Here is an 18,757-nt window from a genome sequence, read left to right on the forward strand (position 1 = left end):
AGATAACAAGTGCTGATCAGTTGGAAGTTATGTTACTCTCTGTGGGGCTAAGAGATATCCTGCGAAGACGGGCAAACACTTCTTCTAGAGTAGGGAGAGCAGATCCCCCTAATATCTGTGCTCTGACAGGTTCATACTCTGCTTTGAGAACTGTTTAACATTTAGTTGTTCCCTTTGTTGCTGCTGAATTTTGACATCTGGAGTTAAGGGATGATAGACATTAAATTCATTCCGAAGATTTTTGATACTGGCATAATATTCTTCAAGAGTCTGATTTCCCTGCTGCAAATTGAAGTATTCCTAATAAAGCTGATAAACCCTTGTAGTGTTGTCTTGTCCAGAATAGAGTTTCTTGGTATGTTCCCATATATCCCTTGTTGATGAAATTAACACTGATTTTAGGCTCCATACTGTTCCACAACCACGTCATGATCTGAGCATCCTCTTGCTCCCAATCACTAAAACCTGGGGATTCAGCACTCGGTTTCTCCTCCCATACATGTTTCACTTTCTTCTTAGCCTTCAAAAACACTTCCACCGACTTGGCCCACGGAACATAGTTTTCACCATTGAGTTTGATGGATGTCATCTGGACACTCAAAAAATCAGAGATCATCACACTCGATTTTTGGTCACCACTTGAATCACCCACCGACGCCATTTCAATCTGCGAAACTGCTTCTGCCCTTCACACACACAAGAAGAAGAGGATCCAACCACTGCACTACTGTTCTTCAACTACCACACCAGCACACTAATAGTCACCACGAGTTTGCCCTAACATGCATTCGGTCACTTTGAACACTATTGTACTGCAAACAGGCAGAAAAAAAACACAGAAAATCCCTCTTGAAACTGCTCATTCGAAGGTTCACACCACCACTACTGCACCAACTCGACAAACACAGCTGTCATGCATGGTGACAGCAGTCCACATGAAAAAAAACTCTCTTTTTTTCCCTGTTCACTCGAACTGTTGCACTTGTCCACTGTCACCAGAGGTCAACCTACCGAACCCCTAGAAATTGCAGCAGAAACCTGGGTTTGTCGCAGTCTTCTAACCCAGATTTCGCACACCAGAAAAAAAAAAAACGAAAGAAAGGAGAAGAGATAACGAAGAAGGCTGCAATCTACCTTTATCAGTGGCGCTCTGATACCATGTTTGTATTCATCCGAACTGAGAAGAAAGAAGAGAGGAGAGAAGAAGAAGGAGGAGGAGGAGGAAGAACAGTGTCAAACTGAGAAGTTCAAAAGTCCAACCCAGTCGACCATTAATTTAGAATTGATAAAACATGTATACAAAGACAGAAATGCCCCTGTCTATGTAGGAGACATACAAAGACTAAATTACCCCTGTTTGGTTGACTCTAACTGGATGCATAAATCTTGAAAAGTTATCACCAATCCTTATAATGATCACCCCAATCAGGCAACCAAACACAAAATTATGGCCTCCAGAAGTTTTATTGTGTAACCTGTGACCATGTTATAAGCGTAATGAAGATGTATGCTTCATACTAATATGCTGGAAGTGTATGCCTTAATGCTGGAGGCATATGTCTCAAGTGTCTATATGCTTCTAGGCTGCGCCTCCAGGCATTTTCTTAGTGCTCACCTGGAATATGCCTCCAATGCTTTTTAAAACACTGATTAAAATTGATTGAGATTGCCTGTATCAGCTCAATTGTGATTGGAGTCAGAGCAACTTAAGAAATGTTATGGCTTGCCTTCATTGGGCCTGTTTTATTTGAGACTAAGCAATTCAATATATATTGGGGTCTCAATCCTCAGAAATAATTCTGCAGGTTTTCTCAATTATTTCTTAAAATCCTAAAAATTTAGAATGATTTCATTTGTTACTTGTGTGTATTTGGACCTTTTTCAGATTTGGTTTAATGACCTTATACATTGACATGGGTTTTAGAATATTTTTGTACTCTAGGGGTACATCAAAAATATTTTAACAATGATACATTATTATAATAGTTTAGGTATTTTCAAATTGTTAACATTAAAAACAAGTTATATTCTTTTCACTTGGGAAACTTAATTTGTTTGGTAAGCCAACTATTAATGTATATTGCCCACAAAGAAGGTAGAGAAACAAATATAGTCATAATTTCTTCTTACAATATTACTAACATGGTACATTGGTTGGTTAAGTAGGGGGTTTCTTAGTATTTTTTTTTTTTTGTATCCTCAGACAAAGTATGGGGTGACAAAAAGGTGGTGAACTTCATTTTTTACTTCTTTATTATTAGTTTGCTTGGATTTTTTTGATCTATAACATGAAAATTTCCTTAATTTATAAACAGAAATATACAATCAATATACAAGCCCTTGGGGTACAAATAAATCCCTTGAGATCCCAGCCTCTACTGCTTCTCCCCCTTTGCGGACCTTTAAACAAATTCTACTCTGAATTTGAAGTTCCTTGTCATCTGTTTGAACTTTCTAATCTCATTTCTATATTTCCAAAGAACCCTTTCCTTTTTGAGCAACCAGTTTATCACCACCTGAGAGTCACCTTCAATGAATATCTTCTCCACCTTCATTTCCATTGCTCTCTGCACCACATAGATTGCTGCCATTAGTTCCTCTCTTAAGGAGTCTCCTTCTCCAATTGGTCTGGAAAACATAGCAATACATTCTCATCCTCATCTCTAAATGCTCCCCTTTGCAAGAAGGTCCCAAATTTCCAAGGCTGCTTCCATCTAACATGGCAACAACATTTGCTTGAATTGTTGTTAGTCATAAGCATCATCCTTGTTATTGTCATCTTCATTATCCTTGTTTTTATTATTTACCAGGTTTGCATTCCTTCTGGTTTCTAGTGTGCATGGATACTTTCTATCTAAGATTGTTGGTTGGACCCTGTGCTATTATGAAGCATGTATGGTGGAATGTTGATCCTTGGATCTACCATAGGACTTGAAACTTGAGAGTTCTACTGCTATTCGTACATTAATATTTTTGGATGCTTCAGTGGAGCAAGTTTATAATTTAAAGGGTATACCCAAATGCTTCTTACTGTTGTCAAGTTTAAAGATTAATCTCAGAAAAAGTGTTATGATAGGAGTTGGTGAAATTCAGTAGTCTGTTTTGGAGGAGTGCGCTGGAGCTTTGGGATGTTTATTAGGAAAATTCCCTTTTTCCTACCTGGGGCTTCCAATTGGGGTTAGGGTGGTTGCTTCCTCCACATGGCAACCTGTCCTATATAGAATTGAATAGAGATTGGCAGGCTGGAAAGGGAAATATCTGTCATTTGGGGGAAAATAACATTAATAAAAAGTGTTCTTTCTAATTTCCAATCTACTACCTTTCACTCATAAAGGCAGCAGTTTTGGTGGTGGAAGAGATTGAGAGGCTACAAAGGGACTTCCTATGGAACATTAAGGTGGAAAGAAAAAGAAATTCCATTTGGTTAAGTGAAACTTGGTGCGTAGAGCTAAAAATGATGGGGGGATTGGGAGTGAGAAGGGTGGGAATCTTTAATAAAGCCTTGATGGGGAAGTGGCTTTGGAGGTTTGGGAGGGAGAGGGAAGCTCTAGGGAGGAGGGTTGTAGCATGTAAGTATGGGGTGAACCTTGGGGGATGTGAGGGAAGTGAGGTCATCTTATGGGGTAAGTGTGTGGAAGGGAATTATGAATTTTTTAATTCATTGATGCATCCTTTCTTTTCTTGGAGAGTGGGTAATGGGTCTAGTGTATGATTTTGGGATGATGATTGGCTTGGAGTTGGAAAGCTTTGTGATCTTTGCCCAGGACTACATAGTTTGAGCAAGAAAGGAGTGTCTACTTCTCAATATGAGATCATCAATGGTTCAGTGTTTTGGTGCCCTAACTTTAGAAGACCTTTATTTGATTGGGAGATGGAGGAGTGTGTGGGGCTGCTGGTAAAGTTGCAGGTGGTGGTAATTGACCCTTCGGCTTCAGAAGTCAAATGGTGGAAAATTGTAAAGATGGAAGATTTACAGTCAAGTCTATGTACAACGCTTTGGTGAGGAATCACGTGGAGGTCCTGGAGGCTGAACCATTTTAAGGTGTTTAGGGGAAACCAATTCCTCCAAGAGTGGAAGCTTTTGCATGGCTGGTTCCAATGGGCTGCATCCTTACTCAGGATATGCAGAAGGAAAGAGGTAATCAGTTCCCAAACAGATGCGTTTTGTGTCTGGCTGAAGAGAAAATCTTGCACCTGTTGGTCCATTGTAATTTTGTGAAAGGTATTTGGGCCTACTTTTTCAAACTCTTCAAGGCGAGCAGATGGGTAACAATTGATCCTGTTGAGATCTTTGGTTGCTGGCCAAGAGTACATGGAAATCCTAAATCTATAATCATTTGGGGCTGCATCCCCTTTGCTGTTTGCTGGGAGGTTTGGAAGGAGAGAAACAAAAGAATCTTTGAGGGGAAGATGAAAACCATGGAAGAAGTTGGGGTGGCAATTGGCTTGAAGTTAGTTGGTTCGGTGCTGGTTCTTCCAGAATTTGAAGGCCTTGGGAAAGAAGACTTTGGAGCCAACTTTTGGCACACTTTAAATGCTTGATTTGGCTTCTTGTATTTTGGATTAGTAAACCTCTCTTTATTCTATTGCTTTTTCTGTTTGCTGGGGGTGACTCCTTGTCACCTATGTTTGATGTATTATCTCATTTTTAGTAATAAAACTTTCTTCTTTATTTATCTTAAAAAAGTTTTAAATAGAATGGATTGGTGAAACAGGATGCATGTGCCCAACCCCATATAGTTTGGGATAAGGCATGGATGATGATGATGCTGATGATTTTATCTTAAAAAAAATCTCTTCATTATTTTTCTTTTCTTCTCTCTTAATTTTTTTTGTAAGTTTTAGGACTGTAGAAAGCTTTTTTGGAATCATATCCTAAATTTTATGCCAATTTTTTCAGGCTGCAGCTTCGATGAATGTTTGTGTTGGTTCATTTAGCAATCCTGAAGGCCTTGACGGTCTCGCTCATTTTCTTGGTATGTGGAAGAAATGTCTTAAGTGGTGGATTTTTTCCTCTTGTACTAACTATGTTAAACAATAGTATTGCATTGCTACTTGCTTTGATCAATTAATAATGTTTGTAAATTGATTATCATGCAATAAATTGTTCTCGCATGCATAATTGTAAGAGGAACCACTATTACCAAAAAGATAATTGTAGGAGGAACCACATTTTGGTGTTTATTGGGTCGGTTCCAGTTCTTGCCTGTCTTGAACTGGTTTAGATGGAACCGATTATTTATTTTATTTATACAAGACTTTCTTAATTTTCTTATCATATTTATCATATTTTATGTTTTAAGTGCCAAATTTTATAGAACTAATATGAGATAATATTAGTTAAAAATATTTAATTTATCAACATATAAATATTTTTTTTTTGAAAATTAACATATAAATAAAAATGTTAATTTTCAAAAATTAACATATAAATAATTTAGTTGCTAATAAAAACCTTTAAATAATTTAGTATTTTACTATCATTTTTTATTGAGCTTACATTATCAAAGTTTAAATTTTAAGTTATCATTTAAGTAAATAAATATAATTTTTAGTAAATCAAGTTTGGACCTGACTATTAATCGGGATGGCTCTGGCCCTGGGTCTGTGATTTTGTCTTGATTAATAATCAGTTTGGGGTTGGGATCGCCTTGTCCCGACCCAAACCTGACCCATTGACAACCCTAGAATTGAAGGGTCACTCCTTAAGTTTGTTCTTTAGCTGGAAGATGGGGATTGTCTAACTACATTTTTATCTATTTTAATTTTCTTTCGAGTTGGTCATGTCTTTGCATGGATTTTTGATGGATGCATCCTAGAGGTGTGTAGGAGATGTTAATGAATAGTTTTCCCTACCTCCATTAACAAGTTAGGGAAGATAATGTGGAGGTGTACTTTGAGTAGGAAGGATAGAAGATGGGAGAAGGGAGAGGAGGAAGAAGAAGAGAGATTGTTGGAGAGGGTGGTCTATCCACTTCAATGTGTTTTGTGTGGTCATGTTGGACAAGATTATGGGCAATGTTTATTGCTGCTTGGTTGTCACAATAGAGTCTTATTGGGATTTTAGTATGAACACTTATCTCAGATAATAAGGCTTTTAACCATAACATTCAAATACCCCATGGGCCATTGCCTGATATTCTGCCTCTGCACTAGAACAAGCAATAACTGATTGTTTTTGGCTTCTCCATGATACCACATTGCTCCCTACCAAAGCGCAATAGCCAGATGTAGACCTATCATCGACAAACCCTGCTTAGTCTGCATCTGTGTAAGGTTAAATCTTCAGATGCCATGGGTTGGAGTATAACATTCCCTTACTAGGACATCCCTTTAGATAGGCAAGAATCCTATTGACAACTTGCGTATAAGAGATTTTGGGTTCATGCATATATTGATTCACCACACCAACTACATAGGATATATTTGGCCTAGTCAAGCACAAGTAAAGGAGGATTGTCTATTCTAGGACCCAGAAAGGGTATAAATGCTATAATCCTAATTCCTAATGTTCATTTATTTGTCTAAATGTCACTTTCTTTGAATCTGGTCCTTTCTTCATTGGTCCTAATGTTCCTCCTTCACCTCCTGTGTTTCCTCTTCTAGTTCCAGTTGATGACCCCATTCCTAGTTCCCATTGTGTCTAAACCTTCATCTCCTCTAGCACAGGTTTCTATTGAACCACCATCAATCACGCAAGTGTATACTCGTCGACAAGCACTGGCTCTTCCTCCAATTCCTTCTTTGTTGGCAGATCTAACAGTTATTTCTCCTTCTTTTAACCTTGATCTACCCATTGCATTGTGCAAAGGTAAACAACGTTATACTTTTTATCCCATTTCCAATTATGTTTATGTTTCTCATCTATTTGCTTCCTATTGCCAGTCTGTTTCCCTTTTATCCTCCGTTTCTATTCCTAAAAATGTCTAGGAAGGTCTTACCTCCCTAGGGTGGTGTCAAGCAATGGAAGAGGAACTATCTGCACTTGCACATAATTATATGTGAGAGCTTACTACTCTCCCTCCTATTAAGCATGTCGTAGGTTAAGTGGGTGCACACTGTCAATACTTACCAGATGATAGGATAGAAAGGTTGAAAGCTCAACTGGTTGCTAAGGGTAACTCATAGTTGTATGGAGTAGACTATATAGAAACTTTCTCTCCTGTTGTCATGATTGGATCAGTCTGAATTTTGATTTCTTTAGCAGCTATGTATGACCGACTTCTATTTCAGCTTGGCGTTAAGAATATCTTTTTACATGGTAATTTTCTTGAGTAGGTTTATATGGAGCAACCACTAGGATTTATTGCTCAGGGGGAGAATGGTGAAGTGTGTAGATTCAAGAAGGCAATTTACAGGCTGAAATAGTCTCCACGTGCTTGGTTGGGTAGATTCAGCGAAGTGGTAAAATACTTTCTTATGAAGTAACATCAAGTTGACCACTTAGTATTCAGCTATGATTCTGAAGCTAGAAAGGTTTCATTGGTGGTATATGTAGATTACATTATTGTATCTGGCAATGATAGTATGGGGATTGATAGATTGAAGGCCTTTCTACATGATCATTTCCAAACAAAAGATCTTAGCAAACTGAAGTATTTTCTGGGAATAGATGTTGCAAGGTCGAAACATGGATTGATAGATTGGAGGCCTTTCTATATCCCTTGGGATCAAAATGTACCCGGGTTGAGCAACAAGGGAAAGGATTTTTGTCGTTGGTCTCTAGCTCTCCCTTTGCGCAAGGCAAAGAAAACATAGAGAAAAACACCTCTTGTAACCTGAACCTCTACCCTAAGTGTCTCCTACAATTCCCAGCTTGGTGGAAACTGATTTGAATGGGTGGACTCTCGAGCCAGGTGCTGTACAGACTAGCGGTCCTGTTGAAACCTTCTCTCCAGGTATGCACGTCATTATTAGTTTTAAGGCTACTGATGAACTTTTTGTGTTTTTAATAGATACACTCCTGTCCCAATCTTTAGCTGCAGGTGTACAAGAGGAGAATGTAAGGGGTAGGGGAAGTTAGAACCGAACTAGGGAATGAGGAGGAAGCTTGTGGGAACCTGGGAGAGAGAGAATTTGGGAATTGGTGTGCAAATCCTTCAAGGATCTATTAAAGAACGAAGAAACAAAAGAATCAATAGTAGGTTAGGATCAAGAGAGAATAGGCAATTTTGCTAAAATGAGTTTTCCAATCAGATATCTAACTAAATTAGAATTTTTCTAATTAGGAAATAATCCTAATTAGATTAGGATCTAGAGTAGGATCAAGAGAGAATAGGCATTTTTGCTAATTTGACCCATAATATCCAACTTCCTAGTCAAACTATTCTTGTTAAATTTGACCTTTTAAGTAATCCTTTTATTTCGTACCTTTGACTAGTCTATTTGACCTGAACCTTGTATGGCGTGAGATCCGCTAAGCTCCCAAATTAAACCATGTGGGTTCGGCCCATGTATTAAAACATATGGGCTGAATTCACTAGTGTAACCTAGTGAACTGCCCACCCAATCTTATTGGGCTTAGAACTGGCCCAATACTTAAATATAAGTGGGGTTTGGGTTTCTGCCATCCTATGAGCCCAAGCCTAATGGTTTAACCTGAGAAAAAGTGCCTATCTGGTTTGAACCTAACCAGACACTTGCTGTCAACTTCTCAACCAATAATATCAGTACACTGGCCATAAAGAAGGACCTCTTTTTTGACTGGAATATGCAGTGTCACACCCTCTTCTCAGATGGATTTTGGGATTAAAATCTTTTGGAAACCATTTTATAAAATAAACCATATACATACATTTTGCAAACAGACTTTAAAACAAGTTGAAGTCCACTATCAACAGTTTTAAGTTTCCATCAAAGAGAGTGTATTCCAAGATATTTCCTTTGTCTAATTGACAAAGTGACTAATCCTATCACAATGATCACCCATTTAAGTGCTATTCCTAATTGCTCCAACATACCTTGTTATTTGATCCTAAGTATATCTCATTGGTTGTTATATCAAAAGCAGCTCAATCGAACACCTAATGAAGTATCGCTATCAAGTTTGTAGTCAAGCGCAACTTTGTAGTTTTGCTCATCTGTCTCCAAACTCCAAGGCATAATTGTAAACAGTCCTAGTGTTTCACTAAACACTCACTCATTGTACCTTAGGTCTGACCCTAGTAGTTAAGACAAACTTCTCCATCAATTCTGCAGTACAATAGTGTCATCCTTGACATGATAAACTCCCCAATTTTATCAAATGGCCTAGAATATTCTAAACTAACACGAGTCTCATAAATGTTCAGATTAAGGGGTAAATCATAGAAACACACCAAAACACATGAAATAATAATGTTCTAATTTCATTCAATAATAAATATCAGATTACATTAGTCTAGCTGGAGATGAGGGCATACACTGTCTAACAACATATCCGGTGTAGGTTATTTAACTTTCTTATATGGATTATTTGGAATTGCCTTATTTACAACTGATTTGGTTTTTCATGTCCTGGTAAATTATAAGCAACTCTTTAAAATTTCCTTGGAAATATTATCAATAAGACATGTTAGAAATATTTTATATTTTAGTTTCATGCTATGTTGATTGATTTCTTGTTAATCCTTCTGCTGATGCATGGTCAGTCTTAAGTCTTAAACATGGAGCCATATTCGGTGAGACAATGGTCTTATCCAGTGCATAGTCTCTGGATTTCTCATTCCCAAGTTTTCTCCATTTTGTTTGAAAACTTCTCTTACTTATTTGATAGGTTTTAATTGCATGATGTTGTTTTTCATGCTTTTGTTTTTTCAACATTATGAATGGTTTAATTGTAGCTTAAGTTCCCCTTTATTTTAATTGATGAACTTTGGTATCTGTACTTCATAATGAGTGGCTTTCCTCTATTATCTTTTTGATAACTTTCTTCTGATCCTAGTGTATTTTGTTACTGTTTTGAAGAACATATGCTTTTCTATGCTAGTGAAAAGTATCCATTGGAAGACAGTTATTCGAAGTACATAGCAGAGGTATTGCTTCCATAATTCCATATCATAGTAGAGATACTTAATCCTTTTATTCAGATTTTCTTAGATGTTTGCTTCCTTTGCTTTATGCTTCTTCTTCTTCTTCTTCTTCTTGATGCCATACTGTGGTTTGTTCTCTCTTTCTCTCTCTCGCATCCCCCTGTATATATACTATTTAATTCTGTAGATGATTTTTGTTGTGAGTTTTTTATAAGCATAAGTTGTTACCCAGTAGCAAAAAGGTAGTCAATTAGACCAACTTTTAATTCTTCTTTATCGGCAATAAAGATATTTTATTAGAAATGAAAAGCATACAAATCCTCTCAAAATACTGGTATAGCATTTTCATTGCAGCAATAATTCATTAAAAATATGCTTTAGTCGTTCTTGCCAACTTTATTTTTCATTTTGTTGGTCTTTTATCCCTTGCAAGGGTATCTTCTATTGTCCTTGTTTTTTATTATTGTTGCTTTGTTGTTGATGTGGTTTTTTTGGCTGATGCTCAGCATGGAGGTTCTACAAATGCTTTCACTTCTTCTGAATGCACAAATTACCATTTTGACATTAACACTGACTGTTTTGAAGAGGCCTTGGATAGGTAGGATGCTGTTCTGTCCTAGAACTAGTTTTGTTACTTTTTTCCTTCTGAAATTTTCTAAGCGTGAATTCTTTGCATTCTTCTTATCAATCAGATTTGCACAGTTCTTTATCAAACCATTAATGTCTCCTGATGCTACCATGAGGGAAATAAAAGCTGTTGATTCTGGTATGTAGTTGTATTTTAGTGGTTTCTATTACCAAATTTACAATATATTCTATATTGTTTTGGAGTAATTTGTTGTTTCCTTTTTCCCCTTTGTCCAGAGAATCAGAAAAATTTGTTGTCTGATGTTTGGCGAATGAATCAGGTATTGGTTGATGTAACTTTTACTGCCTTAGCTGCCCTTTCCTGGGAAGATATATGTATTTTATCCAAGTACTGTATCGAATGGTATTTACTGATTCTAAGCTGATAGAGACTGTTAAGGTTAAATTTTTTGCTTGATTTGACACTTGTAAGATGTAACAAGAGTTAATGAAAAATTGGCATTTTTTATTGCTTTGTAAACTTTTTCCTATGATACCTAGGTACCAATACAATGGTGCTACATAAAGACAAAATGGTAAGGCCCAATCAGAAAGATAAAATATAAAGGATAACAGTCCCAAAAAGGATATATTCTGGCCAGACTAATCTATCAACAGTCCCCCTCAAGTTGAGAATAGATCTCCATCATAGCCAATTTTCCAAGTGCACTTTGTAGGTTTAACCAAGGTACTCCTTTAGTGAACATACTAGTGAATGACCCCGTACTAAGTACGGGGAATCAGTAATGTTAAATTTACATTATGGAATCAATACTGTTAAATTTATATTTATTAATATTTTAAATAATTATTAAAATTTCAAGAAATATTTATTTCAAAAAATATCTTTTCAATAATTAATAGAATATGGATAGTTTTCTTTTGTTATGATAAGTAGAGAGTTAATAATTAACTGAGATTGATAGAATGTAGGCAGAAGTGGTTGTTGATAACCACTTTTGCATTTTCTGCATTTTTTTAGGAATGGATTGAAAATGGTGGTAGTGGATTGTGGGCTTTAGCAACAACTTCTCAGAAAATGCCACGTGTCTAGTTTTCCAGAAAAATGAGAAGGCCATGTGTTTGAATGGTGGGGAGCTGTAGCCTGGTAGTGGATTGTGGGCTTTGGTAGGATTTCTCAGAAATTGCCACGTGTCTAGCTTTCTAAAAAATGAGAAGGCCACTTGTTTGAATGGTGATAGTTGGTTGTGGGCTTTAACAACAACTTCTCAGAAAATGCCATATGTCTAAATTTGAAAAATCCACGTGTTTGAATGGTGGGGGCATATATATATATATATATATATATATATCTGCCAACTACTAGTTGGTCTTCACTTATGGGACACAAACTTTTCCAGTCATCAACTTCTCCATAAGAAAAAGTGGTGTTCTACCTCAATATCTTTTGTGCTATGCTTCTCCTAGGCAATCCCCAATTCACCAAGTAAGAATTACAGCCACAACATGTTAGATAAGCCTTGTGCCATGGCTCTATACTCAGCCTCTACACTGGAGTGAGTTACAATAGACTACTTCTTGCTCTTCCATGATACTAAGTTACCTCCAACAAAAGCACATAACCCAAATATAGACCACCTATCATCAAGACATCCTGCTCAGTTAGCATTGGTAACATCTCAATCCTCATTTGATCATGTCTAAAAAATAAGATTTTTTTTTTCTAGGAAAACCCTTCAAATATGCTAGGGTGAGTACATTATTGCCAAATGTGTAGTACAGGCCAAGGTTCTAAATATCGATATAGGTCGATACGTTGGATGGGACATATCAGTTTGTATCATTGGGCGCTTCATTTTTTTTTTTAGTTTTTCTTTTTTCAAACCTGTTCATAGGGTCGGTTTAAGGCCTATCTACCCCTTGAAACAGGTCAAGCCCCAAAACTTATCCTAAAGTAGCATATCGATGGGTGACTGATATGGGCCAATACGTTGTGAAATTTTGACCCTTGGTACAAGCGCATGTATATTTTGTCTTACTATACTCAATAGTAATCAATATTTGGTTGAGTCATGCATAGGTAAATCTCATGATTGGGATCAATAGTCTTATCAACTGGCTTTACTCTTAGCTACCTTGTGTCCTTTGGTAAATCTAAAACATACTTACATTGAGTCACTTCAAGTTCAATCCCCAATAAATACCTTAGTTTCTTCAAATTGGCAATCTCAATCATTTTTTTGATCAGCAAAAGGATTGTTCCATTAATTAAAATATGTGGAGTTAATTACAGACTGATGACCTGAAAGTCGTCCCCAAGGATTACAACCCAAGTTACAATGAGGCCCAATATAGTTGCTGCCTTGCAGCCCCTTGTTTGGCAATCTCATCCTGATCATTACCAGTTAACACTATATCGTCAACATAAACTATCAAAGCTGTCATATGTTGCCCTTTCTTCGTCACTAATAAAGTATGGTCACACTAGGGCTGAGTATACCCAACCTTCAATAAGGTCCCAAGGAATAGGAATGGAAATGGGGCAGGTTTGGGGCAGGGCACCCCCTCCCTGTCCCCGCCCCAAAGTCAAGATACTTTGCCCCGTACCCGCCCCGTCCTTGGTGGCGGGGTGGGGCATCCATTCCCCATCGGGGACGGGGAATCCCCGAATTTTCCCTCCTCTAAGGCAATTACTTAAAAATTATCTATTTTATGGACAATTTATACATAGGATATAGGAATTTGGGGGTATTTTAGGAATTGAATTATAACACTTTAGGGGTAATTCAAAAATAAAATTATGGGATCCTAGGATTTTAAGAATTTAGGGAAAACTTAGAGATTTTAAATATCAATATTAAACCTAGGGATATTTTAGTAACTTACCTTCGGATTCGAGGCGGGTTCAGGGAATTATATATAAAACCCGTCCCCGCCCCGTCCCCAGTTCGGGGAAAAAATATTTTCCCCATCCCCACCCCGTCCCTATTTAGGGTCAGGGAAAACCCGCCCCGTTTGGGGTGGGGCCCCGGAAAATTGCCATCCCTACCAAGGAACATATCATACCATGCCCAAGGAAACTGTTTGAGGCTATACTAGGAGTGTAGTTGAGCCGAGTTGACCTGAACTTTGTCACGTCTTGGCTCGACTCGACTAAAAATACTACAAAGATCGAGTTCAGGCTCGAGTTTGATTCAAACTATATTTTTCCAATTTGAGCTTAGTTTGATTAAATCTTTGATGAGTTTGAGTTCGACACAAAAGCTTGAAAATGAATATAGCTTTATATTATATATATGATATATTTTTTATAATATATAGTATATTCTTATATTATATATAGAATATAAAAATATATTTTCATAATATATGTATGTATGCATGTATGTGTATGTCTGTATGTATGTATGTATGTCTGTCTGCATGCATTTGTTAATCGGGCCAAGTTCTTGAGCTTTCAAACTGAACTTTTTATTGGTCGAGCTCGAGCTCGAATAACTAATCGAGCTTACCCCGAGGTTTGAACTCGATTCAAGATTGATTAGAATCGAACTTGAATTGAGCCTAATCGAACTCGGGCCTGAATTATTCAATTCAAGATCAATTTGATTGCAACCTTAGGCTATACAATGCTTTCTTTAGCTTATACACACACTCCGCCTAGCTAAATGCCTATAAAAGCTAGGAGGGAAATCCATGTACACTTCCTCCTGAAGACCACCATTAAGGAAGTCATTGTTGACATCCAATTGATAAAGAGGCCAAGAGTAATGAGCTGCAAGAGATAGGGGAACTCTAATGAATGCCATTTTGGCAATTGGGGAAAAATTCTCCTTATATTTGAATGCATAGAATGTTGTTCTGAATTCTGAATTTTGAATTATGAAAGTTATCAAATATCCATTTTGACCCCATATATAAGAGTTTTTGTTTGTCTTTTTGGGGATATCATTAGAAAACAAAAACAAAAAGTTGTATGATTGCACTTTACGAGATAAGAGGTAAGAGTAAACGAACAAGCATTTTTCTCTCAAAGTTAAAAGATTCCTCTTAAGAGATAAGAGTTAAGAGGAAACGAACAGGCCCTGAATGTAGCCTTTAGGAACCAGCCTTGCCTTGTACCTTTTATATTTGCCATCAGCCCTATACATAATTGTGAAAGCTCACTTACAACCAACAGGGGTCTTCCCTTTCAATTCTTGTAGTTTTGTTTTGTTGGTTAAAGGGAGTTAAGATAATTTACCTCCTCTGCTTGTATGTATATTCCCTTTTAAATCTTAATGAAATTCCATGTTATTTATAAAAAAAAAAGAACATTATTAGTAGAAAGTAAAAAACAATAATCTGATTTGATAACAGTGATAGAAAGAAAAGAGAAAGTGGTTCTTGAAGAGAAGAGAAGAAAAGATGGGGAGAAACCAATAATGATTTGGCTGCCCCACTCATTATCTAATATACTCATAAGATAAAACTGATTACAATGACTAATATGCCCTTAATAGGGCGGCTTCTGCTAACAACATAAAAGTAGTCCCAAAAAATAGCATGACTAATGGGCCTTGGGCCCTATAACATTAACTAGTAATTTTAAATAAGAAAAACATAAAAAACTGCTGAATCTCAACACTCCCCATTAAGTTGGGAGTAGATACCACACATTCCCAACTTGCGTAGATCATGTTCAAGCTTATTTCTTGCAACTCTCTTTGTGAGAACATCAACTATTTGTAAGTCAGATGCAGCATGTGGTAGGCACACTTCTCCAGATGTCACCCTTTCTCTTATGAAACGTCTGTCCATTTCTATATGCTTTGTTCTATCATGCTGAAATGGGTTATGAACAATGTTAATTGCTGTTTGATTGTTGTAGTAGAACATCATAGGTTCCTTTGCATCAACTCCAATCTCTCCTAGGAAGGACTGAACCTAGAGAAGCTTTCAAACCCCAATTCAGCTTGTGCACTTGACTTGGTTATAACTGATTGCTTCTTATTGTTCCATGAAATCAAATTACCCCCAACAAGAGTGCAAACTCCTAATGTAGATCTTCTATCATCTAGGCACCCTTCCCAATCAACATCTATGTAAGCTTCTAGCTTCAAGTGCCCATGGTCAGGAAACAATATCCCTTTGCCTGGGTGTCCTTTCAAATAAACAAGTATCCTATCAATGGCCTCCCAATGCTGAGCTCGTGGGGCATGCATGTATTGACACACTAAACTAACTATATAGGAGATATCTAGTCGTGTCATGCACAAGTATAACAGCTGGCCCACCAATCTCTGATACCTCCAAACATCCTTTACTAATTCTCCATCTGAAGTATTAATTTTGTGATTCTGGTCAATAGGTGTATTAGTTGGTTTAACCCAAGTTTTCCTGTCTCCTGTAGTTGGCCCAACACATTCTTCTAGGAAATGAAGATCTAATGTTTGGACCTTGCCACTTCAATGCCCCAAAAATAATTTAGTTCCCCAAGGTCCTTAATCTCAAACTCTTGGTGCAAGTTCCTCTTTAAGGTATCAATTTTACTTAGGTCATTCCTTGTGACTATCAACATTGACACCAAAGATCCCCTTTTCATCACAAACAAGGTATGGTTTGATTGGGTTTGAGTGTACTCAAAACCAATCAGTGCACTTCTAAACTTGTCAAATCAAGCTTTGGGTGATTGTTTCAAACTATATATGGACTTCTTTAATTTGCATACTTTTCCCTTGCCTACATTACCATAAAAACTAGTTGGAAGATCCATATACACTTCCTCCTGTAAATATCCATTGAGGAAAGCATTCTTCACATTAAGGTCAAAAGCAGAAAGCTCTAAGGTAAAGTTTGAGCGCTCAACACCAGGTCAAAAACAAAGAGTCCAACTTAACTAGGACTCTTCCCCACACTCTAGTTCTTCTTGATTTTGATGCTAAACCACAAAGCACCTTCCTAATGACTGAAATCCATAAAAAAATCCAAGAACTAAGCAATTTGAAGCAAATTGATCAGCCCTCTGTTTTTTTATGAAAAGTGTTTGTCGTGTAGCTACAGTAGTTCAAACCAGAAGAAGAAGAAGAAGAAGAAGAAGGCTAAACCCTACCATTCGACCATAATATGGATTAGGGATTTAATTAAGTACAAAGACTAAACTGCCCCCACTTAAGTATGGGACAGGAAGTCTAATTAGAACTGCCACATAAGCACATAACTTAAAGTGGTTGGAAAAGACTAATCTACCCCTCATTCGGCTAACTCTAGCACTCCCCCTCAAGCTGGAGAATATATGTCATATAATGCCAGCTTGTTACATATATAGTTCACTCTCCCTGAGTTTAAACCTTTTGTAAACAAACCTGCCCACTAATCACCTGAGCCCACATGTTCTGTGCTTATCTCTCCAGTAAGGACTTTCTCCCTCACAAAGTGGCAATCAATCTCTATGTGCTTTGTTCTCTCATGAAAAACAGGATTAGATGAGATGTGAATTGCAGCTTGATTATCACAATACAATCTCATATGTCTGTCCATTGTGAATCCAATTTCTTGTAGGTGGTTTCTTAGCCATACTAATTCACATGTAGTATGTGCCATGGCTCTGTATTCGGCTTCAACACTACTCCTTGGAACAATAGTCTGCTTCTTACTCTTCCATGTCACTAGATTGCCTCCAAGGAATGTGCAGTAACCCGTAGTAGATCTTCTATCCGACACTGAGCCTGCCTAGTCTGCATCTGTATACCCAATTACCTCAAGTCTTCCTCCTGGTTTGTACAATAACCCACGGCCTGGAGCTCCCTTCAGGTACCTTACAATTCTAAGAAATGCATCCCAGTGAGGTATCTGAGGGTTCTGCATAAATTGGCTCACCACACTGACTACAAAGGAGATGTCTGGTCTTGTGATAGTCAAATAGTTCAGCTTCCCCACTAATTGTCTGTATCTTCCAGGAACATCAAATATTTCCCCTATATCACTACTCAACTTAGCATTTGGTTCCATGGGAGCTTCAACTGGTTTTGCACCTAACAGTCCTGTTTCATCCAGTAGATTAAAAACATATTTTCTTTGGCACAGGTTTACACCTTGCTTTGATCTGGCAACTTCTATACCCGAGAAATACTTCAACTTCCCAAGGTCTTTTGTTTGAAAATGGTTTTGCAGAAAGACCTTTAGTTTATCAATCCCCAATTTGTCACTGCCAGTTATGACAATATCATCCACATAGACCACTAATAAAATCTTTCTAGCTTCTGAATCATAGCTGAACACTAAGTGGTCAGTCTGACATTGTTTCATTCCAAAATTCTTTACCACCTCACTAAACTTCCCAAACCAAGCACGAGGTGATTGTTTCAACCCATAAATTGCCTTTTTCAGTCTGCACAACTTACCATCCTCCCCTTGAGCAACAAACCCAGGTAGTTGCTCCATATATACCTCCTCCATAAGGTCACCATGAAGGAAGGCATTTTTTAATGTCAAGTTGAAACAAGGGCTAATCATGCATAACTGTCAGGGAGATTAAGACACGGACAGAGCTAATCTTAGCCATGGGAGAGAAGGTCTCCATATAGTCCACCCCATACATTTGTGAATAACCGTTAGTAACAAGTCTGGCCTTCAAACGCTCCACACTACCATCTGGCAAGTATTTAATAGTATACACCCACTTACAACCCACAACATGCTTACTGGGAGGAAGAGTAGTGAGCTCCCACGTTTGAGTATGCTGAAGGGTAGAGAGTTCCTCCTCCATTGCTTGATGCCACCTAGGTGAGGTAAGAGCCTCCTGGACATTCTTAGGTATAGAAATAGGTGACAATAGTGAAACAAACTGGTGATGTGAAGCGGAAAGGTGAGAGACTGAAACAAAATTGGAAATGGGATGGAGGGTACAACTATGTTTACCTTTCCGTAAAGCAATGGGAAGATGAAGTCTTGAAGGTTCTAGGACAGGAGCAACAACAGGATCTGTAGACAAGGTAGAAGCTGGAGGAGGAGCTTGTGTCTGTCGATGAGTATACACGTGCTGGATCGGTGGTCGTTCAATAGGAATTTGCACTGGAGAAGGTGAAGGGACAACCCCAACTAGAACAATCGGAACGGGATCACGGACTAGAAGAGGAAGAGGAAGCAAAGGTGGAGATACTGATACTTCAGGTCCTGAG

The 18,757-nt window shown here is 37.7% G+C and overlaps 1 protein-coding gene across 2 annotated transcripts in view; it reads left to right on the forward strand.

The window, feature by feature from the left end:
• Positions 1-18,757, forward strand: part of LOC148844875 (insulin-degrading enzyme-like 1, peroxisomal) — a 134,018-nt gene that overhangs the window by 19,861 nt on the left and 95,400 nt on the right. For both annotated transcript variants that reach the window (XM_088955746.1, XM_088955748.1), the window contains exons 2-6: positions 4,901-4,976; positions 9,946-10,013; positions 10,517-10,608; positions 10,703-10,776; positions 10,875-10,918. In XM_088955746.1, the coding sequence (XP_088811872.1) occupies positions 4,901-4,976; positions 9,946-10,013; positions 10,517-10,608; positions 10,703-10,776; positions 10,875-10,918 (354 nt within the window). The remainder of the gene's footprint in view (positions 1-4,900; positions 4,977-9,945; positions 10,014-10,516; positions 10,609-10,702; positions 10,777-10,874; positions 10,919-18,757) is intronic.

Source organism: Nelumbo lutea, chromosome 7 (genome assembly GCF_056320005.1).
Source record: "Nelumbo lutea isolate HS-2025 chromosome 7, American lotus-T2T, whole genome shotgun sequence".
NCBI lineage: Eukaryota > Viridiplantae > Streptophyta > Magnoliopsida > Proteales > Nelumbonaceae > Nelumbo > Nelumbo lutea.